We start from the raw sequence: 16,760 nt of genomic DNA, 5'->3' as shown, positions 1-16,760 counted from the left end.
CCTCAAAAACACAGGTTAACTTTGACATGCAGCACAACCATACTCTCTGCACATCGTCAAACACGCAAGTGTGTGAAAACTATGACTACACACTGGCTCTAAAGATCAAAAGGTATCCTATTTTCTCCAAATATACACACATTGATTCTGTTCTATAATACTGTTATATTGGTTCACACCCTCTCTGTTTCAAAAAGTAGGTAATTTGATTGCAAACATTGTTCTTTTTAATGTACTCGTCTGACAAAAAAATCAACAGTTATGGCATCTAAATGAACCCGACAACATTATAAACTATGCCATACTGTGCCTCATTCAAATAAATGTCACATATCCAGTTTTACATGTTTCAAATCTATTTTTTATACATTGTTTTCATAAAGGAAGAGAATAAATATACTTCTGACCCATTTTCATTATACATTAACATTTAAACAAGATCATATGGTGCAGTATTTTCATAATTTGTAAAAACAAGCGGATAACAATTTCAGTACAAACAATAAAAGAAAAATGTTTAGCAGACCTTAAAACAAATCATCACAAAACGTAAAAGTAAAACAGTGTTTGTGCTTTAAGTCTTTTAACTGCGATGGCTATTTCTCTATAGGTTTGCAGTTACAAGTTCATGTGAAAATACTGTGTGAACTCGGGTACTGATAGTCCCTCGATGGCAAGGGCAAAATATAACAATCCAAATCCAAACAAGACCTGCAAACATGTTAACCTGTATGACAAATACTGCATTTTTATCAGATGCAACTGGCTTATTTGAAAATACCTGCGAGAGCCGTACATTGAGAAAGTTTTAGTTTTTACTGAATAGAACGCCTAATTTGAAATATAAGTCAGCTATTGGTTTATGAACATTCAATAATCAGTAATATGTCAAACAAATGAGTTGTATCTTATTGAGAGCTTCTGGAAGTGTCCTTCTAAAGGAGGTTCATTTAATGTCTATGGTACTATTAAGGCATTGCAGTACAGTATCTCTGTTTACACCATGGATTGAAGATACTTGAGGATGAATGTGCCATGACAGTCTTGTCAAAAAGTAAACCCTTACAATAACATTGTTTTTGAGCCTTGATATGGTTAATTTCAGTGAAAAAAAAGCCACATTTTCTCCTATTAAACGACCTCATGGTTTAATTTATTCTCAACTTTGCTGCTGGACGTTCACTGGCCCTGTGGACACTGATCAGCTGTTTGAATAACACTCATCTTGGAGTTGCTGTTAGCACCTTAGGCCATGTTTGTAGTGATGAGTATGTTCATACACTTTATTTTGTGTAATTAACATGAGAAGGACTCAGATGGGAGTTTCAGGTTTCATAATTGTACTTTTTTTGTACTTAATCAAATCTGTTTATGTATTTACCAGAAATCTTCGTGGCCTTTGGCTCTCTGAATGTCCTTTATTTGTTAACTGGCACAATGAAGTAGATATATTTGCTATATACTACAAGTATTGAATTATCTGTAAAGAAAAACAGAGGAAGAAAATGCTGTGCTGCAGAATGCTGCCTTCCCAGAATCCATTATCAAAGTATCATGCCAAAAGTTGAAGCCAGAAACTTCGAGCGACCTACAGTGTGCAGTTGTGGGTTTTCAGCCAGTGGATGATCAGTAGGTACGCAGCAAATTCAGAGACAAAACGCTGCGCTCAGACACCCACTGGAAGTGGCATGTTTCAAAGAACTGCATCTTTAAAAGCTTAAAACAGTTGAACTTGGGCTCTGCTTTTTCTTCTCAGCTGCAACAGTTTGTTGTGACATTCATGTATGTGGACTCACTGATAAACAGATTATGGAGTATATACTGTAGTATTTATATTTTCAAGAAGAATGTAAACATAGGGCAGCGATGTTCCTCCCTTCATACTGTACAAAGTCATGAACTGTGTTAATGTTCTTGGTCGAATGAGAAAGGCTGGTCCCACTTTAAAACAAAAGCCTACACTATATTAAAATATAAAGATACAATACAGTATACTTTGCTACTTTGACGGCTGCCTGATCAAATCTGGCAGGTATAGTAACTGAAGGACCCATTTCAGAATACAACAAAGCACACCTTCAACACTGTTCATCCATCTATTGAGTAATCATGACAATACAGGTCCTGGAAAAGCCCTGCCTTTTTTGTTCTTTTGATTTTTTTTCTGGTTTTTTTTTCAGTATTTTTTAAGCACACTCCATAATCAGAATTTGTATTGTTAGGAATCTAAATGTCTTTCCTTTGTTTGACAACCCATAATACATTCAATACAACATTGGTATGGTAATTCTGTGTACTGAGAGACTTGGCACAATTGCTTCTTTTTAGCCATGTACAAAAAAAACGGATGAAAATGTCAATTCTGCGCCATCGCCTCCCAGAGAAAGAGGCATGAAAAGTAACTCATTTGGGAAGTTTTGGGGGGCTTTTGATATGAGTGGAGGTGGAGTGGGGCTGAGGGTGAGCACTTATTAACAAGGTGGTCAATCAATCAGAAAAGAAGAGAGGAAAAAATAATAATAATAAAAAAAAAAAACATCATAGTATTTACATGACAGAAATTCCACCAAAAAGCAAAGAAAAAAAATAAAATTTCCCCACACAAAGAAACGCTGATTATTTTCCCCTCACGGCTTTTCAACAAACTGTACCAGATTGGATTCCAGTCATCAGCAATGTCAAAAAGGATTCATAAATGCTCTCGACAGTCATTGTGTCTGGACTGGCCTCTGTTAGTACACGCTGATGAAGGAGGAGAGAGCCAGGACCAGGTATCGGCAGGCCAGCGGGACATATGCGCTTCCTGTGCTCCCATAGGGTGCAGTGTTGGGCGCTGTGGGCAGGAAACAAGAGAAGCAGTGATTAGTTGTGATTGCACTTTCACTCAGCAGCACCCACCGTTTGAAAACCTGCAGTCAGCTTGGTATGGTGCTTCCAAATGAGACTGTAAAACCTGCAATTACTGTGCCACTGCCACTGTTTTGAGTTGGTTTCTTGTAAGAGAAGCTCATACTTCTCATACTAAATGTTGACAGAGAGACGACAATGACTGAAACCTTAAAGCCCCTACACACCCGTCGTCCAGGTTACGGTTAGGGCTCTCTCACTATCCTGTTAGTGTGCTATAAGGGTTGGACAAGTTAGCCTGTTTTTAACATCATGTAATTCTCACCATAGCTCCACCCAGCTGACTAGTGGTCTTAATTGAAAGGCGTAATTGAAAACACGTGTGGGTATGCAGGGCCTTTAATCTGAAAACTATGATAATAAGTAACTACACCTCCCACATAAAGTGGAGTAAAAAAGTACATGTCAAGTAGCATTAAATAGAAATACTCAAATAAAGTAAATGGACCTGAAAATTGAAAATGAAAAGAAATTAAAAATGCCTTTTAAGCCCTCTTAGATCACATCCCCGGTCATACTGTGCACCTATAAATCATGTCTTTGTATTCTTATATCAAAATGCAATCATGTTTTCTTCCTGTAAAACAAAATATGACTTTCTTACATTCTTACATAAGCTGGAACCAACCAGTTTCAACCAATTCAACCCATCAATCAAACTTCAACTTTTAGCAGAGCTAAGATTCATTAGTTCACTTGCTAGCAACAGCATGGTATGTCCGTTATGACACGCCCACTTTTCAACGTTCAAATCAAATTCCTCCCAACGTTACGTGCCGCCTGCCTGTTCTGTTTCACTCAGAAATATGTCATGATACGGAAGCTAGATACTCTCAAAATGCCGCTTCGTCTCGACTAAGTGCGGTGCTTGATTAAATGTTCTTTGTGACTTTCCATCACAGATTCTAAAATACTTTTCTTCCATCTCATCACTTTCTAGTTGGATGTCAAAACACTTATTCCCCCTTTCCCCTCTTTCATGTTAGTGGTACAAAAAAAAGCCATCAGCAGTGAGAGGAGAATAGATGAGGGCAACATGAGGTCTTTTCTTCACATTCCTATCGAAAGGCGGCTTTGTTTTGTGCTGTTTGTGTTTCTCTGTCCAGCAGACAGCCACAGTAATATGAACAGGTCTCTCTGGAGAGCTGCGTCAGGCGGACAGAGAGAGAGAGGGCAGCCTTTCATTTGGAGGGGCTACTCTGCCTCCTCAACACAGACACACTCTTTTAGCTCAATAAAGCACACCTCACAGGTTACACAACATGCTCTGCCTCAGCACACACACACACACACACACACACACACACACACACATATAGTATACCTGCATGTACAGGTCACATGCATGGCTGCGCGCGCACACACACACACACACACACACACACACACACACACACACACACAGCACAGCACAGCGAGGCAGTCCAAACAGGCTCTGCTCTACCAGGGGAAATCATGTGGTGCACAGCCCATATCAGCAGGGTGCCTCTATTTACACGGCCATGTAATTAGTTCACAATGTAACTCCTATGATGTGGACCTCACGTTGCACAAACACACAGAGCAAAGCGAGCAGCTGCATATCAACACACACACACAGATGCAATCGTGAACATATACCGTACAGGTTAGGAACGACTCGTAGCTGCACGTTTTGCAGGAGACGACTGTTATCCCACTGTGCTGTTGTTATTGTGGACCGTGTATTTATTCAATAAGAACCTGCACTGGTTGTCATTAGAGTGGCATATGGCTGTTGTTGTGTTAAAATAAATACAATGATGCAGAGATTGATTTTTTTTTTTACCAACATAATAGCTTGTTGGTGACAATTTTCACAGGAGATGCCAAGGAGAGAGAGAGAGGGAGGGAAAAAAAGACACACATCCCATTATCACCTGACACAGCGCGGCTTTTACCTGATATTTTCAAGCATTATTTGTCAGCACTGAAGTTGTTTACCTATTAGAGTGAAAACTATAGCTCCGCTGACAGATGGAAAAGGGGGGAGAAAAAGGGAAAAGTGGTGAATAGAGGAGCACAAATGGGTGCAAATTTTGATGATGTATGTGTTAGATGCATGGCTGGCCTGTGTGAACTGCAGCCCCTCCTCTTCTTTCTCCTTGTCTCTGCCTTTCTATCTTTGTCTTCCCTTTCTACCTCATTCTCTCTCTTTGTATCCCTCCCCCTCCCCTCTCTCTCTCTCTCTCTCTCTCTCTCTCTCTCTCTCTCTCTCTCTCTCTTTTCTCCTATCCAAAGTACAGGATAATGACACAGTTTTCCTGGGCTTTGAGAGCGAGCCGAGAAATGGTAACCATAGCAACAGCTCCTGTCCTGCTCAGCCGGCCCACTGTTGCTGGAGCCTGAGTGCGCTGCATTGTGCTAGCCACGCTAGCAGAATCATTTGTGGTGTGTGTGAGTGCTTGTTTGTGTGTGTTTGTGGCGGTGGGTGGGGAATAGGCAGATGTCACTATTTCCCTCCTTCAGTTTCTCATCTGATCAGTGTCAGTGTAGTTTCTGGCTCAGTAAATGCTGCAGTAATCACATTAATATCTTGTACACAACTGCTTTTCATACAGCAGTTCAGGGAGCTCACAGGGTAATTACTGGGTTTCTGCTATGACTAATGTTGATTGGGCTGGAGAGCGTAAGAATAAACCGCTCAGTACTTCAGGAGGGGAAGTGTTAAGTGAGGTTGGGGGATAGTAGGTGTTACTGGGTTCCTGCGTCCTCACAGTGTTTGATTTTGGGCTTGTTTAATATCTCCCTGTGTCACTACGAAAAGCTGGGGCCTCCATTGTTTTGACTGTGTGGGTTGTAACTTGCCATTTTAATTAACTCCCCAACCAAGAACTGCCTGCAACACCATTATTCTGCTTATTAACATGAAGGGAATAGGAGGGGAGAGAAACAGAGACACACAGAAAGCCAGCGCCAAAGAAAGACAGATACAGGGGAGAAGAAGGGGGAATCAAAGGAAGAGAGAGCTGGGGAAAAAGACAGTGATTGAAAGGGGTGCGAGAGCAAGGCTGCAGCAGCAGCGGACTGGAGAGAGAGGAAAAGCGGGGGGGGGGGGGGGGGGGGGGCTCTGACTGAGCTCTACCTCTTTGGGGTTTGAATTTAATTGCCATGTACATCAGCACCGAGCTACAATGAAGTACCAGAATCCCAGACAATATATCATAGAGAAACCAACAGTGTCAAGATGCGCAAACGCTGAGAAGACAAGCAGCGCTCAAAAGGGAGAGGAGCGGAGGAGATAAGTGGAGATGAAAGCGATACGCTTCAATTATTGTTTTGCAACCGAATTGAAATGAAAAACTAGAGCCTCCCCGGCTCGAGCCAGAGTCATATGAAAATAACAATCCTTGGTTCTCTCCTCTGATTCTGGACTGGAGCCATCAGCTTTAAATAGTGTGCTGGGAGTATGAGCCACACTCTCTCTCTCTCTCTGTCGTCCTTCTTCCCTCCCCCTTCCCACCCAAATCTCCATCGACAGCAGTTTTGTCACCCACATATCATATGCACAACAAATGCTAAGGCCCTGAACCTCGGTCACTGTTGACACAGATAATGAATCATACTGAAATATGCAACAGTGACACTCGATGCGGGGTTTGTGTTGAGTATCATCTCGAGTGTTATGCGCTGCACTGTAATTCAGTGGAACATCATCATTCATTAAGTAATAGCGTGAGCTCCTTTCCCTTCCTCTTTTCAGCCCTTTAACCATCACACACGCTGGGTTTGTAAGGTCTGTGAAAACCCATTCAGAAATCCTCAAGCCGCTCGCCTTAAGTTTCACACATGTTCCATAAAGCACATGTGAAAATGCAAGAAGAATAGGAAAAAATCCCCCATGTTTTTGTGTTGGATTGAGTCTCCAATTCATTCATTTGTCGTTTAGTGGATGATTCATCCCCTTGAGTTGGTCGTATCCTCCAAGCAGGCTGTCACTAGCGGCGCACAGACGGCAGCCAGCCAGGCAGCATCCCAATCCCCCCGAGGACACGGCTTCAGAGATGGGCTCTTCTGAGCAGGGGTGGGGTGGGGGAGGGGTTCAGTGTCCTTGACCATCAATCAGTGGCCTCTGGTCCTCCCCCCGCAGCTCCCCTGAGAGAGCCCACATGAGACACTCCTGAGCCAGAACTGATCCTGTACACACCATGCTGTAAATCGGGCTAAATCCCTCTACATGCAAGGTTCACAGCAACCACCAAGGGTGTCTTTAACACAGTGCAGCACACACTAAAAGCAGTTTTTTGGGGGGGGGCACTGAGCTGGTGTTCGGCAAAGAGTCTAAATGTAATATCATGCAACGCTCATGACATTTGACGAGGGGACGCCGCGCCGTCAAAGACTGTGCTGCGCTTCATCGTCTTCTAAGTGCCTACACACCGGGAGTGTGCGAGCACTTTACAGAAGGCGATCAAGACATTTTCCATGCTTTACCTCACTTCAATCCACTGACAGTGAAATACACTTGTCCCCTCCGCCATTCATCTTGCACCCTTGTGCCTGCAGCAACCTGCCATATCGAGTTGGCGCACAATTGACTTGCCGACCCATCAGTTCATTCATCCATTTCTCCCTCTATTCCTCTTGTTCTTCTACAATCAAAACCTTCATCATGGCCAGATATGATGTTCAGAACTCATCGCCTTCGTCTCCCGCTATGATTATCACACACACACTGCTCCACAGAGCCCTCATTCACACGGACCTTCAAGCTCATTAGCCCCACCAATCGTTTGCATTAGTGCTAGTAATGAAAAGCCTCCATTAATAAGATGGCCTTCAGAGATCATTTACCCTCCTCCGCCTCCCAGTACTGCCATATCCTCACTCCACCTCCTCCCTCCCTCCACATCCTGGTACCTGCCGGGTTATCAACACCCAGCAGAATGCTTTTTGGGGCCTAATAGCTCCTCTCAGCATCAGTATCTAACTGGAGAGTGAATGAGCGAGACAGACGGGTCACCTGATAGCTTACTGAGTGAGCCGGGGGCTCTCGATTGCAGGCAGGCTTTGGCCTTCAGCTTGACTTAATCAACGCCTCTGTGGGGTATCTGGACACGTAAGAGGGCCCTCAGCACAGCGAGAGCTGGAGGAAGGAATCCCGACAGAGAGGACATTTCCTGCATTCTCCACACAGATACTGTTCCTTTTCATTATTGATCGACGTCTCATTTTTACAGTCTCCTCCTCCTCCTTATACAGAAAGTATTTGTGTGTTCCTCTTATTTGAAATGAATAGTGAAGTCTGGCATTCAAGAGAATCCAAAATTCAGAGTGACCTGCACGTATGTTTATTGCACCTATCAATTCAAGGACATGCTTTATGCAGGAAATCAATGAGCTTGCAAATGATGTACTTTATATGCACGTCTGATGGATAAATCTCCATTTCTAAAATGTTTTTTATGAATTTTCTCTTGTAGGTTTCTTTTTCTTTCTGTTTTTCTAAATTTAGAGGGTAAATCCACATCGGCACGTTCTTGGAATAAACAACAGTATAGTTGATACTTTAAGCAAGCGTTTTTTAATCACAGCATTTCCAAAAGCGTAATTACTCCACTCCTCGACTTTGGCTGCTCCAGCTAAAATCTGTTTAATGTTAGAGGCTTAATAAAATGCACAGGGACACAAACAAATAGCGTCAGCATGTAGCAAGTTCCTGCAGCCCCACTTTTCCTTTCTCTCCCTCTCTCTTCCTCTCACTGTCTCTATAATAGTCTCCCACTCATATGTTGGTCTCTCGCTCCCACTATCTCTAATAATCCCCCCATCCCCCGTCTCTCCCTCACTTTTTAATGCTTATCAGGGTTTTATTTCTGTGCGAGTCCTGCTGCAGGCCCAAGGTTTTGCTGAGTCAGCCGCTGCTTGGCTACTGCGCCCCTATGATGACGCCGACAATCTGGCCACTTATGAAGAATGTTGACAACAAAACCGACGCCACTTGCATCTCCACGAGCTGCTCCATCAATACAGCCCGATAACATCTGACCTCCAAGCAGGAGGCAACCCTCTCTTCCTGCCCTCTCCGTTCCGCCCATCTCCTTTGCCTGTAGCCTCCTAAAATGGCAATTCCCCGCCGTTATGTATGTAGGATTATGATAAGACAGCTCTCTTTTATCAATTTCCATTATGGTGCTGATAACACAGCAGGCCTGAATGTGGAGGGTTAAGTGCATTTTCTTCTTGATGGATATAGGATAACTTTATCACTGCAGACTGCCTGGTTATCACAGTTCACCTGGGGCTAGTCAAACCTGACTGGAATTTGCTCACGCTGAGCATCTCTGCACAAGCACACGAGCTGCAGCCAAAATTTGCTCAGATGGTCATGCTGTATGCAGAGCAATCCATATTTTTTGTTCATATTTACCTACCCTGAGCTGTTAATTGATTTCTCCCAGATCAATTCGGTGGTTTACAGAAATTGTTGGACCAAAAAGGGCCAAATCAATTGCCAAGTGATTAGCATGTGCAGTGGATTATTTCTAGCTGAGGCGCTGCACAACACTTGAGGCTGCGTGGAGGAGAGGCACAATTCAAAGCAGGCACACGCCATATGTTTACGTTAATTATTGCTAGCTCAAAGTCTGCTTTAGATAGTGTACGCCCATAGGCTGTGTGAGTGTCACACATGAAATATTCCTTTATTACGCCAAGACAGAACCTGAGGCGGTGAATGCACTCCAGTCTCTACTCCCCACCTTGTTGCTGACTGCCTGCGGGAGGTTCAGATAAAAGCTATAGTGTCCTGAAGTGAGCACCATTGATTCAGAGGGGTATTTTATACAGCCGTTTGAGATAGTACAGGCACTGCCTCTCTTACACACACACACACACACACACACACACAATACTACCAAGCCCAGCCTGGTCTGTGTGTGTGAATACCTTCCTTTTTAATTCACACACTGAGGAATCTAGTAGTTAACAGTTCATGGTCTCAGAGCTGGATATAAACATCCACAGCCTTCCAGCATCTCCTACCACAATGTCTGCTGCGGCGCCATGGACAATAAAAAACAAACAAAGCCAAACAAAACAAAACACAAAATGGCGCGCTAATGCTGCATAAATGACCCTCTTGACACATGTACCTTTGGGACATTGCAGTCTGGAATGGGAATGAATCCCTTTTTATACTGAAACTAGAAAACTAATTGTGCTGCTGTTAATTAATTCTTAATAGCTTCCGTCTGCCGTCCTGGAGATGGGCTGCACTAAAAGGGTAAACACTAAGTCAGATGCAGTTAATCAGGAGAGTGTATTTAAGGCAGAAATTAGGAGTGAACTTGATTTGTGTCACATTGATGCTCTTCCGTCTGACATTTCTGAGGGTTCACTGCAGAAACACAAAGGATCCAGCTTATTGAAGTTCTGATTCACATTACAATGGGTCAGCCTTCTTTAGGCAGTTCTACGGTACATATTATCAGATATTATATTATCGGGTTAAGCCAAAAAGGCTGGGAGTCATTGGTTTAATCTTTAACAATACATTGTATTACACTATAAGCTTATTTTTAGTTTTAGTTTCATGTAAAATCTTAAACTGAGAAGTAGCTAGGAACTACAGCTGTCAGATTAATGTATACACACAATGGAAATACTGAAACAAAGTACAAGTACCTCAAAACTTACTGTCCATCACTGTGTTTAGGCAGTATCCTTGTAAGCGTGATTGAGCTTAGCCGCACAGGTCTGACTGCTTCTTTGAATGCTTCAGAAAATCAAAACATTTTAAGAGTAGACACGTCAAGGTGGTTTGACGCACCACAAAATGCTGCCAAACAAAAACAATGGGTGCATTTGAAAGTTAAGTGTAACACATATCCAATTTGAGTGCGTTCCAGGCTTTAGACTATTGTTTGGAAGTGCTGAGCTGTGTGCACTCCGTTCAATGACAATAACTGTAGAACGACTTGATGTTATGGTTGTATGAATAAAAGGCAGACAATATCACCTCACACTGAAACGTGTCAGAGTCTAAAAAAAGCCCTTCACTCTTATCTGCGCCTCCGCATCCACTTTAGCCTTTCCTCTGTAGGCTTATCCTCTCTGCCGCGCTGACACTATCGATATGCAACTTTCATGGTTGCATTAATACCAGGATGGTGGCACCTGCGCTTTCCCTTTGATGTGGGACTTTGCTTGGTGACTGCAGCTTCTCAAGTATGTGAGTACCACTCTCTCCGCCTTTGTGTTCCTGTTTTTCACATGAGGTCAAACATTATTGACTGGAATCACTGAGGGGAATAAGTCTGCGTTTACCGACAAATTGGACCGGTGGATTGACCCCTGGTTCAACTCAGCTTGGTACCAGGAACAGCAAATATCAATGCACAGCACCCTTTGTAGCTGCAAACAGAGCAGGTGGATTCACATTTACATACAGTATTCATCATCAAGTTGACTCACTGCTCTTGTGACAGTGAATGTGAGCACGGGAAATGCCAGCTCAATTATATTGCATTCATACCATTAAAGGCAATTATGGCAGAATGTAAAGGGTCACAAAGTAGCCGTATAAAAGGGGCTAATGCCATCTGTCTAGAAAATAATGATCAAAGTTTCACCAGCAATTTCAAAAATGCTGTTTTATTGGTTAATAACACCCAGAATCCAATTACTGAGCTCCTCTGTTAATGTGTCCTGTATAATGTGTGAGGAGCAAAAGTGAACCAAGATCAATTGAATCTGCACTTTCTCATCAAGAATACTTAAAACACTATTTCCAAGTAAGGATGTTACACTATCCAAGCAACACATACTGAATAAAAGCATTTCTATATCAGCTAAAAATGTGATAAAATATGATGATAAAATATGATAACAATCACACCGATAACTGACTCTTTTAAAAAACATTCCTAGATTTAATTGCAGACTTGCTAAATTCACAGCGAGAGTTCACCACAGACTGTGTGAGGCAACAAATAACCATTAATTTCAACATGCCCGACTTGTACGATTCATGACAACTGTCTCGCTTCAGTCCGACAGTGTTCAGCATCATGTACACTGTAATTGAATAATTTTTCACCTTGAAAAGAGAATTAGTCAATCTGGAGCCCTGCATAGAGCATCTCCAGAAGTCTTCAGATGTCAGTTCTCTCCAGTATAAAATGTCCACACATGACGGATGCGGCTGGCGATATTCTATATTATTGTTGCTCAACCAACAATCAACCAAAAGACCAACAATGTGTTGGTCCGTCTCTCAATCCTTTCCGACTTCCTTCAGCCAGTCTATGGCACTTGGCCTCAAGCCCATTGGTTCCCACTGGAGTTGTACATCTTTGAAAACTTGTAAACATATAGTTTCATTTTTGAAAAAGGTTCAATAATTTCCTCAAAGAGCTGGGCACTGTAGTTTTTAGCAAACGTTACTCAAAAAGGAGTAAACACAATTGGAGCTCTGGTGAGTATTTACCGGCACCAGGATGGTGTATGTGGGATTGACTGAAAACAAACTGCAGTAATGAAGGAACATGTCAGGCAGAGCAACGATTTTGCTTATTAATGTGTTTTTAATAGTTTTTGGACAACAATGGAGCTCTATAGTACGGAGGGATGAGCTGCATCAGGTTTTAGATACACATATAATGTGCTTGTAGAAGATAACCAGAATTATTGTTTAAACACAATCTCCTGGAACAAGAGTTATTCATCAAAAATAACACTTCTTCCAAAAATAGCACATGATTTGATGTTTTACAGAGGCATGTTTAGTTCATTGAGTGAACATAGGGATATAATTAGATGGTTAATAAACCACCCAAGTAAATTCTTGGGTGGTTTATCAATCCTCTTTTGTCTGGCTCAGACTAAATCAAGATTTGGCCTGATTTAGAACAAAGAAGGGGATTGCTAGTCATTTCAAAACCCATATCAACCAGTCAAATGTCAACAAACAAAGCAAATTACACACTATTAAAATCTAATTCATAAAAGCAATGCAAATGAACTATCATGGAAGTGGGGAACATCCCTCTGATTGTGATCTGTGCTAGGATTCCTTACTGTTCTGGTGAGAAGCACATCAGCCCTCTTTTCCAGTCATTTTTTTGCTGTTTCATGTTAGGATGCAGATCTCTGGCTGGGGGCCCACTGGGAGCCACCCACCATCACTGAGATCTCCCCATGCTAGATGGCATTAGGAATAACAAATGTAAAGCAAAATGGTCTAATCCGCTCGACTCCTTTCAAATGTGCTCAGACAAAAGCGCCTGGGATTCTTCAGTGCTAATTAACAGTGTCAATGGTGACAGGACTCTGGCTTGTGAGTAGCTCAGCCCATTGATTGTTTCAAACACATTACAGTAATTCAGCAGGAAGGGGGGACTTGGATAAAAAAAGGGGCGTTTATCACTTCAGAGGCCAATACAGCCTTGGTGTATTGAGTCCCGAGATTATTTTGCCAAAGGCATCTCTCAGCGTATTCACTGACCTTTCTTCATCATTAGTGAATGTAAAGAGGGTGGATCCTTGTCAAAAGCCTTGAATAACTCATCAGCTGCAAGGCCAGGGGAATACTAAAGGGTTAATGGTTTCTGTTGGGGGCCTTCGAGGCTTTACCCTTAAGCACTTGCATTTCAATTCCTCCGTTGCATGAGAAGAACTGAGTAGGGGAGCGGGGAACTGAGATAGCAGTGAGCTGTGCAGGATGCATAAAAGTGTTTGTGTGTGTGCATGAAGAAGTGTATCATTAACTGTCACCAACAACCCCCCAGCCATCCACCACTAATGCACACATCCAAGCACGCACACACATACACACCACCACCGCCAAATAGGAACATACTCAGCTTGTAAGTGCTTATACAGTCCGTGTGTTTGCATGTGTGTGCATGTGTGTGCTGCACTCTTTATTAGCCTCTAGGGGAGTGTATCACACATGGTGACACCACTCCAACTTGCAATGAGAGCCTTTAGCATTAGCGGAGGGCCGGCCACTCTTGAGCAACACCGAAGACGGCAGACGGCTTGGAAATCGAGCCGATAGAACTAACCTTATTTAACGGCCAGACATCCAAGCCATTTCCCCAAAGAAAATGCCATGCCTGAATGTCATGACCTTTTCTAACCGCGTTTAAAAACCTCCAAGGTCTTCAAGGTGTGGTTTGTCAATAAAAAGATTTTGAAGACTCGTGAGGAGTGGTAAACAGAGAGGAAGGCGATGCATATGCTCAGCTTTTAATGGGTGGTTTATTGTAGATAGTGTCATCTGTTGTTGGGCTGATTGAGAGGTTTTTCCTGAGGCTTGTGACAGTGATTGAAGTGGTCTGTGTGTGTGTGTGATGAACTTTAGTGCAAGTCCACACAGTTTTAATAGCATAAATACAAGAGAAATGAAAAGAGAGAAAACGCTTTAGGGGTACCTGTTTGTGTCAGCATGATTTAGTGTGTGTTTGTGCATAGACGGGTGTGTGCCATTTAGTGGGTGATGGGCAGTGTGGACTGATTTAAGGGAAGGGGGAAATTGTCGTGAAGAGCAGCTCTCTCTGTTCAGGCGTCTCAGAGATAATTGTCTGCCAGAGTAAAACAACACTGTGCAGCAGCACTGCTGCACCGAGCACAGAGTTCATCCTGAGAGGGCGGAGGGGCGACACTGAAGACATCAAACTTGACAAAAGAAGTAAAGAAGGAATTAAAGAAAAGACGAAGGGGAAGTGTCTGGGGTGTGATTTGAGCAGACGGTGGACAAAAATCTTTGCTGTGCCATAAGGACAGCGCGTATGGATCCATGTAATCGATAACACAATGCGTTTGAAGGTGAATCAAGTACAGGAAGTCAACAGGACTCATTTAGAAAGCTCTCTCTGTGGACAGAGATAGGAAAGTGTGGAAAACCCTACTTAAGAATAGCACTAGTGAGCCCTCCTCCATCACATTTCCTCCAGTATGATCTTGCATACAAAGTGGAGACCAAATGCAGTTAGAGTTGTGCCGTTTGCGTCTGGGCTGTTGTGATTAAGACGAGATTGAATTCTGTTTCAGCCAAAGCTGGATGAAATGCAAATAAATAGCCAATACACTCACATCTCTGATGACTGACAGGCATTTACATGCAAGTGTTGTCAGTAGGAGTTAAAGTTCAATTGATGGAGCGAGCCGAAAACACAGCAGTTGAACTCAGGTGAGCTCTGAACAAACCTGTCATGTAAGTACTTTTCTTAGGTTTGTTTTAAAGTGAACCTGCTGAAAGCCAGAGCATGTCATCAAGCTGACTGGACTGTCTGACACAATCCCTTATTAAATGTATTTATATGCATTGTTTATATGCACATAATAATAACCAATCTCAATTGCATTTGGTTGTATGGGAAAAGGACCCCTATTTATCATTTAGAAGCACTATATACATAACTACATAACTTGATTATAACTTACAATATTTATGATATTGTCATTCATTATCTGTTTATAAAGCAGCCTCCACAAATTGTGCCATTGTATGAATTGATGGAGAAATACTGTAATATTTATCACACTAAAGAACTGAGGTGTGTAATATGGATATAAGATTATCTATCACTATGTAATTTTATATCACAATGTTTCATTGTGAAACTGTTTGTAGATAAAATAACCAGATGGGTGAATGAAAAAAAAAAAAAAAGAATATATATATATATATATATATATATATATATATATATATATATATATGCGAGATATAAAAGACAAAACTCCCTCTGTATAAATGGTATAATAAAATGTCTGATGCTGACACATTTCTATTGTGTTTCCCTCACATCATCCTTCTTAACAGCTCATACAGTAAACAGTTAATGATATGGATCCAATATTAGGTTGTTCCTCTATTTGCTTTTAGTCTACATCAAAATATACATAAATTAGTACATTTACTGTATGTTTTTATAGACTGTGAATACTTACAGTACAACTGAAAACAAACATACTGTATTCCCCCTCTGAGGTGTCACTAATCTGGTTGTGGAATTAAGAAGGAAAGAAAATGATTCAGCAACAGACTTAAACAATAAAACAGCAGCTTAAATGCATCTCCATATCATTAAGTCTGTATGTTTGATTTATACAAGTGAAACAAATCCTAGAATAATCATTTCTGTGCAAATTTGGGAGGCAAGGGTTTAGCAGAGGTTGCCTTAGGAGGCAGTGGGCACAGTATCTTTACTCCTCAGGCATCTTCCACTGTCAGTGTCAGTCAGGCTTTATTTTGAATGGGCAAACTAATTACTGTGTAATTCCTAACACTTATCATGGAGTGACATATAGGCACCCCGTCCTTCTAAGATTCAAATACATGGGAAGAAGACATGTCATGGGTGGGTAGAATTCCTGCGGTTTAAGTATTATCAGGATAGTTGGCAACAAAGACTCAACCCCTCTGGCACAATCACATGAAAGACCAGTAATCTGCTGGCAGCCAGCTGTCATATATGAATATATATGAAACCCCACAACAAGCTGCCCAGGCCTGACACTCCAAGTCAAAAGTGAAGCTCACAGGAAATGGTTGGAAATGCTAGATGTCTGACAGAGGCTGTGTAATAAAGGCTCAGTATTTTACAGTATTGTGAGGCAGTGTAACCTATGAGAACGGAAACTGTGACTAAATGTTTTTCAACAACAAATAAAAACTAAACTATAATACAAATGAACTACTGATTTAATGCAAAGTAATGTTAACTGGTATTATCTGTTCTTGGACAAAATAACAGATGGATGGACTAAACAATACATATATATACAATCACACTGAAAATTATACAAAATAGTAACAAAACAGTTGGGACAAACTGGAAGAACATGCAGGCCAGCACATTGACTTATCTAAAAAGGTAAGCTGA

General features: G+C 41.8%; 1 protein-coding gene across 1 annotated transcript in view; it reads right to left on the bottom strand.

Annotated features, from left to right (window-relative positions):
- Positions 1–2,732: 2,732 nt before the first annotated feature.
- Positions 2,733–16,760, bottom strand: part of negr1 (neuronal growth regulator 1) — a 121,171-nt gene continuing 107,143 nt past the window's right edge. The window contains exon 8 of the mRNA XM_070908559.1: positions 2,733–2,833. Within this exon, the coding sequence (XP_070764660.1) occupies positions 2,733–2,833 (101 nt within the window). The remainder of the gene's footprint in view (positions 2,834–16,760) is intronic.

Source organism: Enoplosus armatus, chromosome 7 (assembly GCF_043641665.1).
Source record: "Enoplosus armatus isolate fEnoArm2 chromosome 7, fEnoArm2.hap1, whole genome shotgun sequence".
Classification (NCBI taxonomy): domain Eukaryota; kingdom Metazoa; phylum Chordata; class Actinopteri; order Centrarchiformes; family Enoplosidae; genus Enoplosus; species Enoplosus armatus.
The sequence above is the reverse complement of the archived record's forward strand: the minus strand, read 5'-3'. Positions and strand labels throughout refer to the sequence as shown.